At 32.8% G+C, this 12,186-nt stretch overlaps 2 protein-coding genes across 2 annotated transcripts; both read left to right on the top strand.

The window, feature by feature from the left end:
• The first annotated feature begins 25 nt into the window (after positions 1-25).
• On the top strand, positions 26-1,879 carry LOC108568428 (mitochondrial 2-oxoglutarate/malate carrier protein). Its single transcript, XM_017929503.1, has 3 exons — positions 26-260; positions 319-629; positions 1,120-1,879. The coding sequence occupies exons 1-3, from the start codon at positions 208-210 to the stop codon at positions 1,653-1,655; spliced, it is 900 nt and encodes a 299-aa protein (XP_017784992.1). The 5' UTR covers positions 26-207; the 3' UTR covers positions 1,656-1,879.
• A 346-nt stretch (positions 1,880-2,225) lies between these two features.
• LOC108568427 (DNA-directed RNA polymerase, mitochondrial) lies at positions 2,226-7,003 on the top strand. The gene is made up of 12 exons (XM_017929502.1): positions 2,226-2,471; positions 2,532-2,636; positions 2,772-3,108; positions 3,166-3,922; positions 3,980-4,321; positions 4,375-5,202; positions 5,255-5,607; positions 5,664-5,874; positions 5,932-6,314; positions 6,369-6,540; positions 6,601-6,692; positions 6,753-7,003. The coding sequence occupies exons 1-12, from the start codon at positions 2,318-2,320 to the stop codon at positions 6,880-6,882; spliced, it is 3,864 nt and encodes a 1,287-aa protein (XP_017784991.1). The 5' UTR covers positions 2,226-2,317; the 3' UTR covers positions 6,883-7,003.
• Positions 7,004-12,186: the final 5,183 nt, after the last annotated feature.

The raw sequence follows: 12,186 nt of genomic DNA, 5'->3' as shown, positions 1-12,186 counted from the left end.
GTGGAAGGTGGTTTGCTGATCAAGGATAAATTGGGTCTCCCACCCAATGCATAAGTTTATATTATTTACAATTTAGATTGTATAAAATGACCTTTCGCGATACTCGGTAGCTCCTTGCATTCAATTCGTCATTTTAGTATTGAATATCACGGAGTCATCATATAATCATAACTAACTCTTGAAGAAAAATATTAAGAAATCCACAAGATGACTCAAGAAAAACCAAAATATCTTAAATTTGTGTTTGGTGGATTGGCTGGGTATTAATTAATAGTTTTGAGTAGGGTGAGTTTATACAGTTTCTGATTTTTATTTTAGGATGGGGGCAACATGTTTTGTACAACCATTGGATCTTGTGAAAAACAGAATGCAATTGAGCGGAATGGGTGGCAAGGCCAAGGAGTATCCTACTTCTTTGCATGCAATCCGTGGTATTATTGCAAAGGAAGGATTTTTTGCCATGTACAGTGGTCTCTCTGCTGGTTTATTGAGGCAGGCTACCTACACCACCACAAGATTGGGGGTGTTTTCTTGGTTGTTTGATTTGGCCTCAGAGGGTGGTCATCCTCCCAACTTTGGTATGAAAGCATTAATTGGAATGTCTGCAGGAGTTGCTGGAGCTTTTGTTGGTGAGATAATCATAATTTTTATTATCATGCCCTATGGACTGGACCTTATATAATTATAATCAAATGAATCATAGATTAGCCTTGATTAGTTTACTGATTTAATCTGCTAATTACGTAACTAACGAGATTTAGCACTCTACTATTGTTTTTTTATTATATATATATATATTTACTTAGTATATTAACGAGTTGGCGCTGGATACTATTATTTTTAAATTGGCAAAACAACAGACCAATTGGAATATTCCATGGCACCAGACTGGCGAGATATTAATTGCATTTTTTATCAGAGTTATATTGTTTATATTTACATTGGAAAATCATTAAAATTGCTATCAGCTGATTAGACATTTATGATTGATTATGTAACTGTTAACGACGTTCAAGCGCGATGGATATAAATAAGTCGACGATTACGAAATTGGAACGATCATGGGTTCTTCAAACTATCTCAACATATTTTGAGTTATTTACATCTAATGTTTTACAGGTACTCCGGCCGAGGTTGCATTGATTAGAATGACAGCGGACGGAAGGTTACCATTAGCAGAAAGACGCAACTACAAGAACGTTGCAGACGCGCTGATGCGAATTTCAAAGGAAGAGGGAGTGATAAATCTGTGGCGTGGGGCGGTTCCAACGATGGGTAGAGCAATGGTTGTGAACGCAGCGCAATTGGCTAGTTACACGCAGGCTAAGGAGTATCTTCTCTCTTCCGGTTATTTCGGCGATAACATCGGATGCCACTTCGTTGCTTCGATGATTTCCGGCCTTGTGACGACGGCCGCTTCCATGCCGGTCGACATAGCCAAAACCAGGATACAAAATATGAAGGTGGTCGACGGCAAACCAGAGTTCACTGGTGCCGTCGATGTTTTGTCGAAAGTCATCAGGAACGAAGGCGTGTTTGCCTTATGGAAGGGCTTCACGCCATACTACGCACGTCTTGGTCCACACACAGTATTAACGTTTATCTTCCTTGAGCAGATGAACCACTATTACGACTCATTATTCTTCAAAGCTTGAAACCAATGAAATGCGCACACGAAATATGCTGTGTAACATTATATACGAGAACATTCAAACAACAACAAAAACATATATTTTATCGAGCATTTATTTTTTATGATTAATGATTATTTTTAATATTTATTATATTTGTTGGCTTAAATACACTTAAAAAAAACATTATTCTAATCTATACAACCAAGTACTAGACAATAAGCGCTAGATATATAAAATTGGAGACAAAAAAATATTTTAGATTTCTTCAGCATCAAATATTGATTTTCAGTCTTGTCTAATCGTGTGATATTTCATCTAAATTATTAGATTCTTATATTTCTTCCGCTATGATAAATTGAATGGAAGTATTGTATTTTGCTCGCTGAGGGTGCATCTAGCCAGCCGACAATATGGAAAACAATGGCTTTTTTGTGAACATTGGTTACTACTTAAGTAGAAATATGCTCGCTCAATCCCATATATCTGAGATGTCCAAACGTATTCCAATAAAGTTAACCCTTTTCAAAAGGAATTTGGTAAATAAAGGAAATAAAATAATGCCACCAAGCGGTGTCTTTTCGTACTTAATTACATAATAAAAATGGCGCTCGCGGCACGTGAAGATTGATGTGAAATATCGGAAATTGTTCAAAACAGAATTAGTTTTAAATTAAGTGCTAGCGATGTATCGATTGCTGAAGTTACGAAACTCCAGTTTAAATAGTTTGCATATGGTGTCGTTTGGAAATGGTCAACGAAATGCCGGTACTATTGGTGTTACCCAAAGGGGTTGTTCCCTGTGCAAACGCAACAATGTCTTTAATGATATTCACAATCGTAAGTACTTTATTCTATCATTATTAAACGAGTCTGGCAATTGTTCTTGAATGTTTGTAGGTTTTATTAGAAAGCAGTCAACACATACAAGTCCTAGTTTAGCAACCAAAAAGACGAGAAAAAAACGAACAAAAACAATGAAAAAGTATGCAGAAATGCTAGTAGGTGAGTTATTTGTTCAAATAATTATATGCAATAAGTAGTGTTATTATTCCAATTGGAACGCATTGTTAATCTCAACATAACCTTTAAATTAAACGTCAAAACTTTTAAATCAGTTGGCAATACATTTAAATTTAGTGACAAATACATCAAGTTCGGAGTGCAAAGCCACAGTGCGCAGTCTTCACCCAAACGATGTTAAAATGATGGCATTGGCAGATTTAAATTTAAACGAGTTTCATAAACTTAAGGATTACAAGAAGGATGTCAATAGGATTGTATATGAGTATAGCTACAACAACCTGACTGATGTTCATAATTTTCCGCATATCCTTATAAGCGAAAAACCTTTTCTGGAAACTACATTTACCAGTTCAATTAGCTCTGTGATAAATAGTAAAATTAATAATGAACTGATTACTCCAAACATACCATCCATAACTTCGTATCCAATGGATCTGGACATTTTGCAAAGGCAAGTTATTAGTATTGTAGAGACTATCCAAATAATCTATGTTCTTGTATAAAATAGTATAAAACCAAACCATCAATTCCAACCTGAAGCGCTTGAAGAGGATATAGTTGAAGAAACCCCTGATAATGTAGTTGAAGAGGTTCCAAAAAAGAAATTTAAGATATATGATAAGAAGGCAAGAGAAGAGGTTATTAGCAAGACTTTAGCATCATATATTGAGGTGTGCGTGAGCCTGAGAACGCCAAAGAGGGGCTTAAATGCCTTATACTTTCATAGATTCCGTGCTTCCAAAACTCCTGATCGATTTCCGCCACTTAAGAATATAGCGGTTTACAATGCGTTATTGAAAGGTTTTGCAGCCAAAGGAGATTTTCACAAAATACGTGAAGTCGTCAAGTTCATCGAAGAGGAAGAGGTAGCTTTGAACGTGCAAAGTTTTTCAGCAATCTTCGAATGTTTGGGGCGAGTCAATAGCAATGGCAGTCACTCTAAGTACATTGCAACTTATGTAAATTTATCAGAAGAGAAAGGCATTAGCTTCGATAAAATTATGAACGAAGCCACCTTTCTTTTCGACCAAAGAGACCGTGTTTTGGATGCGTTGCAATATTTTCGGCCTGATTATGTTCCTAATTACGAGGAGCCCAGTGTTCAATTCAAGAATCATTTACTCAATCATTTAAATCACGAACAGCAAACTAAAGGATTTCCAGATGAATCTAATAATGCAACTGAATCTGGGATATTTAGTAAAGATAAATTGGAGTATTGCATAAAACATCAGATAGAAATTGAGAATAATGTTTTGGTTACTGTGAGTAAAAACTAATACTTTTGATTATACATCATGTAAAATTAATTTGATTTATAGGTAAAAAGTATTGAGGCCAAACCTAAGCCAACAGAAGAAATTCTGAAGTATAGGAAAGCATGGGGTGAGCATTTGAAGTTGTGGGAAGAAGCTGCCTTAAAAGCTTTCAACCGAGATTTATCAGCTATGAGTGCGCACAGGAGCGCTTTGAACATGGAGCCTTATATGCGAGCCATTCCTATAAGAGACTACATCACGATTATTGTGGATGAGGCTCAGAAGATTGCTCAAGGATCAGAAACTTATAGTCCCACAGTAAATATGTTGTATAGGGATTTAGGTGCCAAAGTGTATGCTAGATATAAAGTTTTGAAGAAGCAGAAATCTGGAGTCCTTGACAAAGTAAGTATTGGTATTTATTAATTTTATTTAAATTAATGTTATTGTTTTTTTAGATGCATATGATCCATAAAAAGTACTGCGAACATTATGCTGCCAATCATGGAAATTTGGGAATTTTGCCCACGGACGTGGACTATATGAATACAAGACAAAAATGGCAATGGGCTGAATATGCATACAAGCACGAAGGGGCGACTATGCATATGGATCATCAGGAATGGGTTCCAACTGCATTGCAAACTATTGGAAAATTTCTATATAACATTATTATGCACGATTTAAAAATCGATGTTAATGTGATGAGGAATAACAACAAACACAAAAATTATTTGCCTGCGTTCTACACCATATTTAGGAACCAGGGAAGGCTAGTCAAAGAAGAGGTGAAACCACATCCCATATTATCGAAATTGTACAGAGCTTCTGTGCCGGAAACTCTCAATTTTCCATCTTACGAGTTGCCTATGCTTTGCCCTCCAATACCCTGGGTGGACGTTAAGACTGGAGGATATCTGGTAGCTCCATGCGAAGTAATCCGACTTCCACCACAAGCAACACTTCAGAAGAAACGCTTAATGGAATCAGACATGAACAAATTATATCCATCTCTTGATGCTCTTAACCAATTAGCTTCAGTTCCATGGAAAGTGAATCAAATGGTGCTTGACGTTATACTAGAAGTTTTTAAGTCTGGTGGTTCCGCAAAACTAGATGTTCCTGAGGCTCCGAGTTCACTAGAACCTCCAGCCCCTGTTACCAATGATATGGACAAAACACAAAAATACTTAAACTTTAGACAAAAATTGCAATATAGGAGAAAAAAAGCTGAGATGTATTCGTTATGGTGCGATTGCCTCTACAGGCTTTCTCTGGCAAATCATGTATGCATACTTATTAGTATGTAGAATTATAATTTTGTTACATTGTTTTTAGTTTCGGGATGATATATTTTGGTTACCGCATAACATGGATTTCAGGGGTCGTGTTTATCCAGTTCCTCCCCATTTGAATCACCTGGGGTCTGATTTGGCAAGGTCGATGCTTGTTTTCGCTGAGTCTCGCCCTCTTGGGCCAGATGGTCTAAAGTGGCTTAAGCTACATCTTATTAACTTGACCGGCCTTAAGAAACGCGACAAAGTGGAAGATCGTCTAGCGTACGCGGATGATATAATGAACTTGATATTGGATTCAGCTGATAAGCCATTGACTGGTAAACGCTGGTGGGCCGAGTCCGACGAACCTTGGCAAACTCTGGCCTGTTGCATGGAGATAGCGAAGGCAATTCGGTAATATTTATATAATTGCATAAGTAAAATATTGTTTATTAATGGAATTGAAATAGATCACCTGATCCGGAAAAGTATCTTTGTCATTTTCCAATTCACCAAGATGGAAGCTGTAATGGTTTACAGCACTACGCAGCTTTGGGAAGAGACAGTGCTGGAGCGTTTAGTGTAAATTTGTGTCCAGCGCCGGTTCCACAGGATGTTTACAGCGCTGTTGCAACATTGGTTGAAGAAAAGAGGTCGCAGGATGCTCAGAATGGCATCGAGGTTTGAACTGTGAGACATTTTTCTATGAAATCAATGAGTCATATTTATTGTTTCTAGATTGCCAAAATATTGGAAGGTTTTGTTCGAAGAAAGGTTATCAAGCAGACGGTGATGACCACAGTGTACGGCGTAACGAGATTTGGTGCTCGCTTGCAGATTGCACGTCAGCTCAAGGACATAGATCAATTCCCTAAAGAAAGTGTTTGGTCAGGATCTTCGTATTTGACAGGCAGAACTTTTGAGTCCCTAGGATCAATGTTCACATCTACCCGTGAAATCCAAGATTGGTTTACTGAATGCGCGCGACTGATTTCGTCGGTTTGCGGACAGAACGTAGAATGGGTGACACCTATGGGATTGCCAGTGGTTCAGCCTTACTTTCGTTACAAAAAACCTCAAACCAATGGTTCTTACGAGATTTTCCATTTAGATCAATACGAGTAATTATTTACTAAATAATTGTATTTCGTTCTTTAAATATAGTCAAATTACAGGAAACCGAACGTGATGAAGCAGAAAAATGCTTTTCCGCCAAACTTTATCCACTCGTTGGATTCTAGTCACATGATGTTAACCTCTCTGCATTGTGAGAGGGCCGGCATTACTTTCGTCTCCGTCCACGATTGCTACTGGACACACCCCTCGACTGTGCACATTATGAATAAGGTATTATATACATTGATTTTATGATCCCAACATAATTTTAAATATTTATATTAAATGCAGGTTTGTCGAGAGCAGTTCGTTTCCTTGCATTCTGAACCGATTTTAGAAGATCTGTCTGCGTTCCTTAGTGAGAAATTTAGTTATCAAGCAACGTAAGTTTTGTTATATTAGTCTTGAGTATATCCTTATTTTTAATGTTGTTAATGTTTCAGGGAAATTAACGAAGATGGTTCAGTTGCTGAGTTGACAAAGAAAAAACTAAATCGTGTACTGAGGAAATTGCCCAGGACTGGCTCATTTAATATTAAAGAAGTGCTGGAATCAGTTTACTTTTTCAGTTAATCAGTGAAATAGTGCCTTAACGAATATAAATTAAAATGTTTTTTATTTTATTTTTACATAGTTAAATATTTGTACCTGTGTTTAAATTATTTAATGGATTAAATAATACGATCTAATGTTATCTGTAAGTTTACAATGCCCCGACGTATGCAATTGATATGTCTAGTCTGACAAACACAACTCAATTTAACGTTTGTTGTATGTTGATTTCTTGTGTTGTATATGAAGTACTCAATATTAGAAGAAAATTTGATAAATTGACAATTCTAGTTTTCAAGTATGTAAAGGTGTGTTTTTCAAACTTTTTTTTTGTCTCACGGCATACTAGAGACTCTGCAACACACTTATTGTACTTCGGACTTCATTGGAAAATAATTGAATTAATTATCTAATTGAAGTAATATGCACAAGCCAGCGTTAAGAACTTTTACTCGAGCAGTGCAAAGAAGAATTGATTAGGCACAGAGCTTAGGACATTCTAGTTTTTTTTTGGGGTGCATGAGACTTTTTGGGTTCCACGATAGGTGAATTTAATTGGAATGCATAAAAAATATTTAAATTAAATTAAAAATATTACTAAGATGCGAACACTCAACCACTATGTGATTTTCTTAACTGCTCATTATGTGCGTAATTTATATAATCAATTTTGATAGGAACAAAAAATAAATTAAATAACAGTTAGTAAAGGATTACCATTGTTTCATACATTAGAAAATCTGAGTAAACGCGTATTATCTTATTTCTTTTTAAATTTATTAAGTTGTTTTGAAATATTAATGTTTTGGATAAAATAAAAATATGTTATTTTAAATTGCTAAAAAAAAATACATTTATAGTGAAACCTCGCTTAACGAGCATTTTGCCTAACGAGCAAAATGAATTGTAAGAAAAATGACTCACTTAACGTGTAACGTTTCGCAGATAAAGTAACGATTTAAAACTTGTGTACACATATTATGTGTATTCTTGAATATGTTTCACTATATGAGTAAAAATCCGGAAATTTTGAAACGGATTATACACGTTATGCGAGGTTCCGAACTTCAATTATTAGGGGTATTTTTATTTGAATGTTCTAAATTACTCTGGATACAAACTTGATTCATGCGAATATTTATTTTTTTAATCCATTAACTGATTTAGAAGTGTTTCAATGGGTAAATGATGGAGCGTAAATGGTGGATGCGCAGGGTAAAAGTAAATGTATTTTCTTGTGCGAAATTACTTTGACGAAGATGACGAAGAATACAACCTGTTGCAGTTAGTGGCTAATAACAGTTAAATATCTATGATATATTAAATATTTCATGATTATCTTTTTTCGACGGATTTATATTAAATCATTGTGAGTTCCATTGTCTCATAAATTAAAGAAATGAAAACATAAATAATATAATTATTATACAAATTTCTCAAAATTAGACACATAATCACATGACTACATTTAATAAAAAACTAGTAATGTTATTTTATTCAATTAAATCACCACCGAAGTTAATTTAGAATCAAAATGTAAAATTCTATATAGCTAAAAGTGCAAAGATTCGATACGTGTATTAAGGGTGGCATAAACTTTAACAATAAACAAATATTAATTTATTTCATATTCATCACAAATTCAATTAATATTTCATTGGGGCAGAAAGACCTATAGTCGATAGCCCTTTTTTATTTTCTTTTTATATTATGATTTTTTTAAGTATGTAATATTATAGGAAGGAAATATAAGATGGGAAATCGTTCCGCTCCATGCGTGTTATTTTGTTTTTCTGTTTTTGTTTTCTTTTTTCTGTCTATGGGCAAAAAATATTCTACTTATTGCTAAGAATTGGCAGGTTGTGAATTTTTGAAATATATACAAAAAAAAAGTATGTAATATGATTTATTGCAAGAAATGTTATTATTTCATTAATATATTTTATGACAAAAAATATTTTTAAAATTTAATAATGTATATACTAATCTACAAGGTAACTATTATTCAATGTTCACACAAATTATTCAATTATTCACACAAATGCGTGTGCAAACTCTGACATTGAAGGGTTATAATACCTGGGGTTAACTTATCAACAAAATATGTATTCTTGAAATGGTTTTTGTTCATATTAATTTGTGGGCCTCTTCAATTTCTTTAGCCGGGAACGCAATTAGATATTTGGCCTCAGACGCAATATTTCCTTGCTGCGACCCTAATTACAGTAAAAACTCATCTTTTCTATTATACCAGTATACTAATCTTCCTTTTTCGGTGGCATTGGTTCGCCAATAACGTAGTTGATGAGTGGAGTGGGAATGAATCAGTACTCAGCTATAAGCAAAAAATACACAAAGAAGTTATACACCGTGTTTGCGGTGTAAAGAAGACCAATGTAACGACTATATTCCTTCCTAACACTCAGGAAATTGCGCACAAAAAATATTCGGGCCAGTGATCGATGTACATTGCCGTACATCAAAATCTTCCAAGGTATGACATAGTTAGTGATGTGAATGTCCGAATCGAAGACATTTCCTCACAATGACTAATAACTTCTTCATATTCATATTTTCAACGCTCAGCATTTATAAACAATTTACTACCATCAAGTATTTCTTAAATGATCAATGGAATATTCTAATGTTAAGTATAAATGAGAATATTAAAAAGGTATTATTCACCGCAAAATTAATAAAATAGTAGAAACAGAAATAAAAACGTGCTTGGTTATTATATTTGGGATGATAAAAAAAAAATAATTTTGGTCTGTGAAATAATTTCGGACCAAAAGGTATTCTAAAACCAAGATAGTTTCTCTCCTCCAAAGATTTAGTAAGCTATCTCTTAAATTTATATAAGAAGAACTACATACTTTCACATTTATGTATTCCTCCAAATCTTAATATCCAACATTAAGGAAACATCTTTTTTTTCCAATACTTAACTTTCCTTTAAGTATCCTTTCCTCTATTTCTCTTGTTCTTGTTTTCCTTTATGTTTCGTTTGAAGTAGAAGAAAATTAATCAAATATGTTTTTAGAATATATTTTTTGGTATATCTACTTGACACTTTAACTCTAATTTCAGTGTTTAATTTTTGGAAATTAAAATTGTATACATATTCTTCGGGCAGAAAATATCAGTTGTATAGCTGTAATTAAGCCTAACGAGCTTTTATAAATAAGAATGTTAATCATATAATTTAATAATAATTGATTAAATAAGTTCACAAATATATTTAGTATTATGTCCATTCTAGTTAATTATTTTTGATAATATATATAGTGTTTTAAACATGGGAATTACTATTGAATTTTCAATGTACAAGACAATTTTCCCACCAACTAATTAACTTAAATAATAGTTATTTTCCAAGCAGGTAATGTAATTTGTCTATTTATTTATAATTGTTTTCGTTTTATCCAAGTGTGTAGCTTTCATATGCATGCCAAAATATTGTATGTTATCCGCTTCTGGTAATGTTTTGTTATTTAAACATATTGCGGGGTAAGAAAATAATTAATATCTGGTTTATTCACAACGATGACATCCACGACTACCAAAATATATCAATTATGGCAAATTGAATAGTAAGACTTAATTTGCTCGTAAAGGTTATTCGAAAACCGAATCCAATATACTCGTCGTAAATCTCATGACTTGGTTGTAATTTATGCATTTTGTTTTAGTTTTTGTTAGACAAGCGATTTGTCCAACAACCGAAGTTTCACTGCAATTAAATGCGTTTAATAAAAGTAATAATATGCATATATAGTTATATGGAAGCGGGAAATAATGGGATCTGACGTGCACCTTGTGTGAAAGTCCGTTAGACTGCAGGAAATACATTATTCGTATTTTTTTTAGAGAGTTGACGTATGGATCTTGACCCATTTTCCTAGATTGCAGTGGCATGTAAATTTTGTAAATCCGAATTTTCCGCGCAATTTACTCCCCGAGTTTCTTTTTATGGTGAAGGAAAACCAAAGTTGAAGAGAAATCTTAGTTCATTTCCCGTAATTAGTGTAAGCTATAAATGGTTGCGGTAAAATGTGCAAGTATTTTTATTTTATCGTGTGCCGCTGTTAATACATATATATCGGCAGTAGAAATAATAGCAGAAAAGTTTTGCTTTTACATCTCAAAACCTAATTTTGAATAAACCACACGCGAAACAAACGTTTTTTTCTTTCTTTCAGTTTTATATTATTCGCTTTCTAGAGAAGAAATACCGCGAGGCCCGACTAGTCTTAAACGAGGATTCAATCCACTGCACCAATAAATAGACTTAACTATTATTAAGTATACATATACACGAGCAAGAACGTACATAATAAAGTAAATCAGAGAAATTTTACTTTCAACAATTATCATTTTGTAATAATTTAACAAGAGAGAAAGCATTAGAAATGTTTTATTAATGATTTTTTTTTGTATACATATATATATATATATTATTATTTAAATATATATTGCAATAATAACAATATTTTTGTATACATTCACATATATTTTTATATATTTAAAATAAAATTTAACAATTCAATCATACATCGAAGTAATTTCTTAGAACGCTTCCAGTTCTAAGAAATTACTTCGATAAGCGAAACTTTGTTTTCAGAAGTAAAATGTTCTTGTGTAAAGAAAATTGAAAGCATTTCTTTCAAACAAAGAAAACTTTATTAAATAAACTGTTATTTTGTAAAGTAAATTCAAAATTTTTAAATAAGAGTCTAAAATTAGTTGTTTTTTTTCTTTCATGTAATAATTACCTGATATCTTCTTATTATTTTTATACTATACTATTTATACTGGCGTCACACAGACGCCACGCGTGTAACGAAAGGTTAAAAAGTTTTCGATGGTTAAAACATTTATAACTTTGGTTGCTAACATTTTTTTGGCATGTTATTGAACCATTTGGATAAATGATTTATCAATTTCCTTATATTATTTTCTAAAATTAAACTTGATTTAAACACTTAAAATAATAATAATGTTTATTGCATCAATCGTACAAAAAAACATATACAGAAATAAAAAGAACAAAATAAATATATATATAATTTCAAACAAGTTAACTGATACAAAGGGCTTTTAAACACTTATTATTAGTGACTTATTTAAATAAATATAAAATATAGAATGTATAAAATATAAAACAATTCTGTACAAGTAAATTGCAGTTCAAAATTTAAATTTATGTGGTTTTTATTTTATAATTTTATCTCTAATTATTTACGTATTATTTTTATTGTTAATTTTTTTAAATTATTATTTATTTTTGTTTATTTGATTGTTGAAATAAACATTATTATTATA

This window comes from Nicrophorus vespilloides, unplaced genomic scaffold (assembly GCF_001412225.1).
Source record: "Nicrophorus vespilloides isolate i.1.1-1 unplaced genomic scaffold, Nicve_v1.0, whole genome shotgun sequence".
Classification (NCBI taxonomy): domain Eukaryota; kingdom Metazoa; phylum Arthropoda; class Insecta; order Coleoptera; family Silphidae; genus Nicrophorus; species Nicrophorus vespilloides.
This window is presented reverse-complemented; position numbering and strand designations above follow the sequence as displayed.

What these genes read in the sequence shown, in the direction of transcription:
- LOC108568428 (XM_017929503.1), top strand. Translation starts at nt 208, where the DNA reads ATGACTCAAGAAAAACCAAAATATCTTAAATTTGTGTTTGGTGGATTG. An exon ending in GTGTTTGGTGGATTGGCTGG is followed by an intron (nt 261 to 318) that starts GTATTAATTAAT and finishes TTTTTATTTTAG; the next exon opens with GATGGGGGCAACATGTTTTG. An exon ending in AGTTGCTGGAGCTTTTGTTG is followed by an intron (nt 630 to 1,119) that starts GTGAGATAATCA and finishes AATGTTTTACAG; the next exon opens with GTACTCCGGCCGAGGTTGCA.
- LOC108568427 (XM_017929502.1), top strand. Translation starts at nt 2,318, where the DNA reads ATGTATCGATTGCTGAAGTTACGAAACTCCAGTTTAAATAGTTTGCAT. An exon ending in GTATGCAGAAATGCTAGTAG is followed by an intron (nt 2,637 to 2,771) that starts GTGAGTTATTTG and finishes ATTTAAATTTAG; the next exon opens with TGACAAATACATCAAGTTCG. An exon ending in AATCTGGAGTCCTTGACAAA is followed by an intron (nt 4,322 to 4,374) that starts GTAAGTATTGGT and finishes TTGTTTTTTTAG; the next exon opens with ATGCATATGATCCATAAAAA.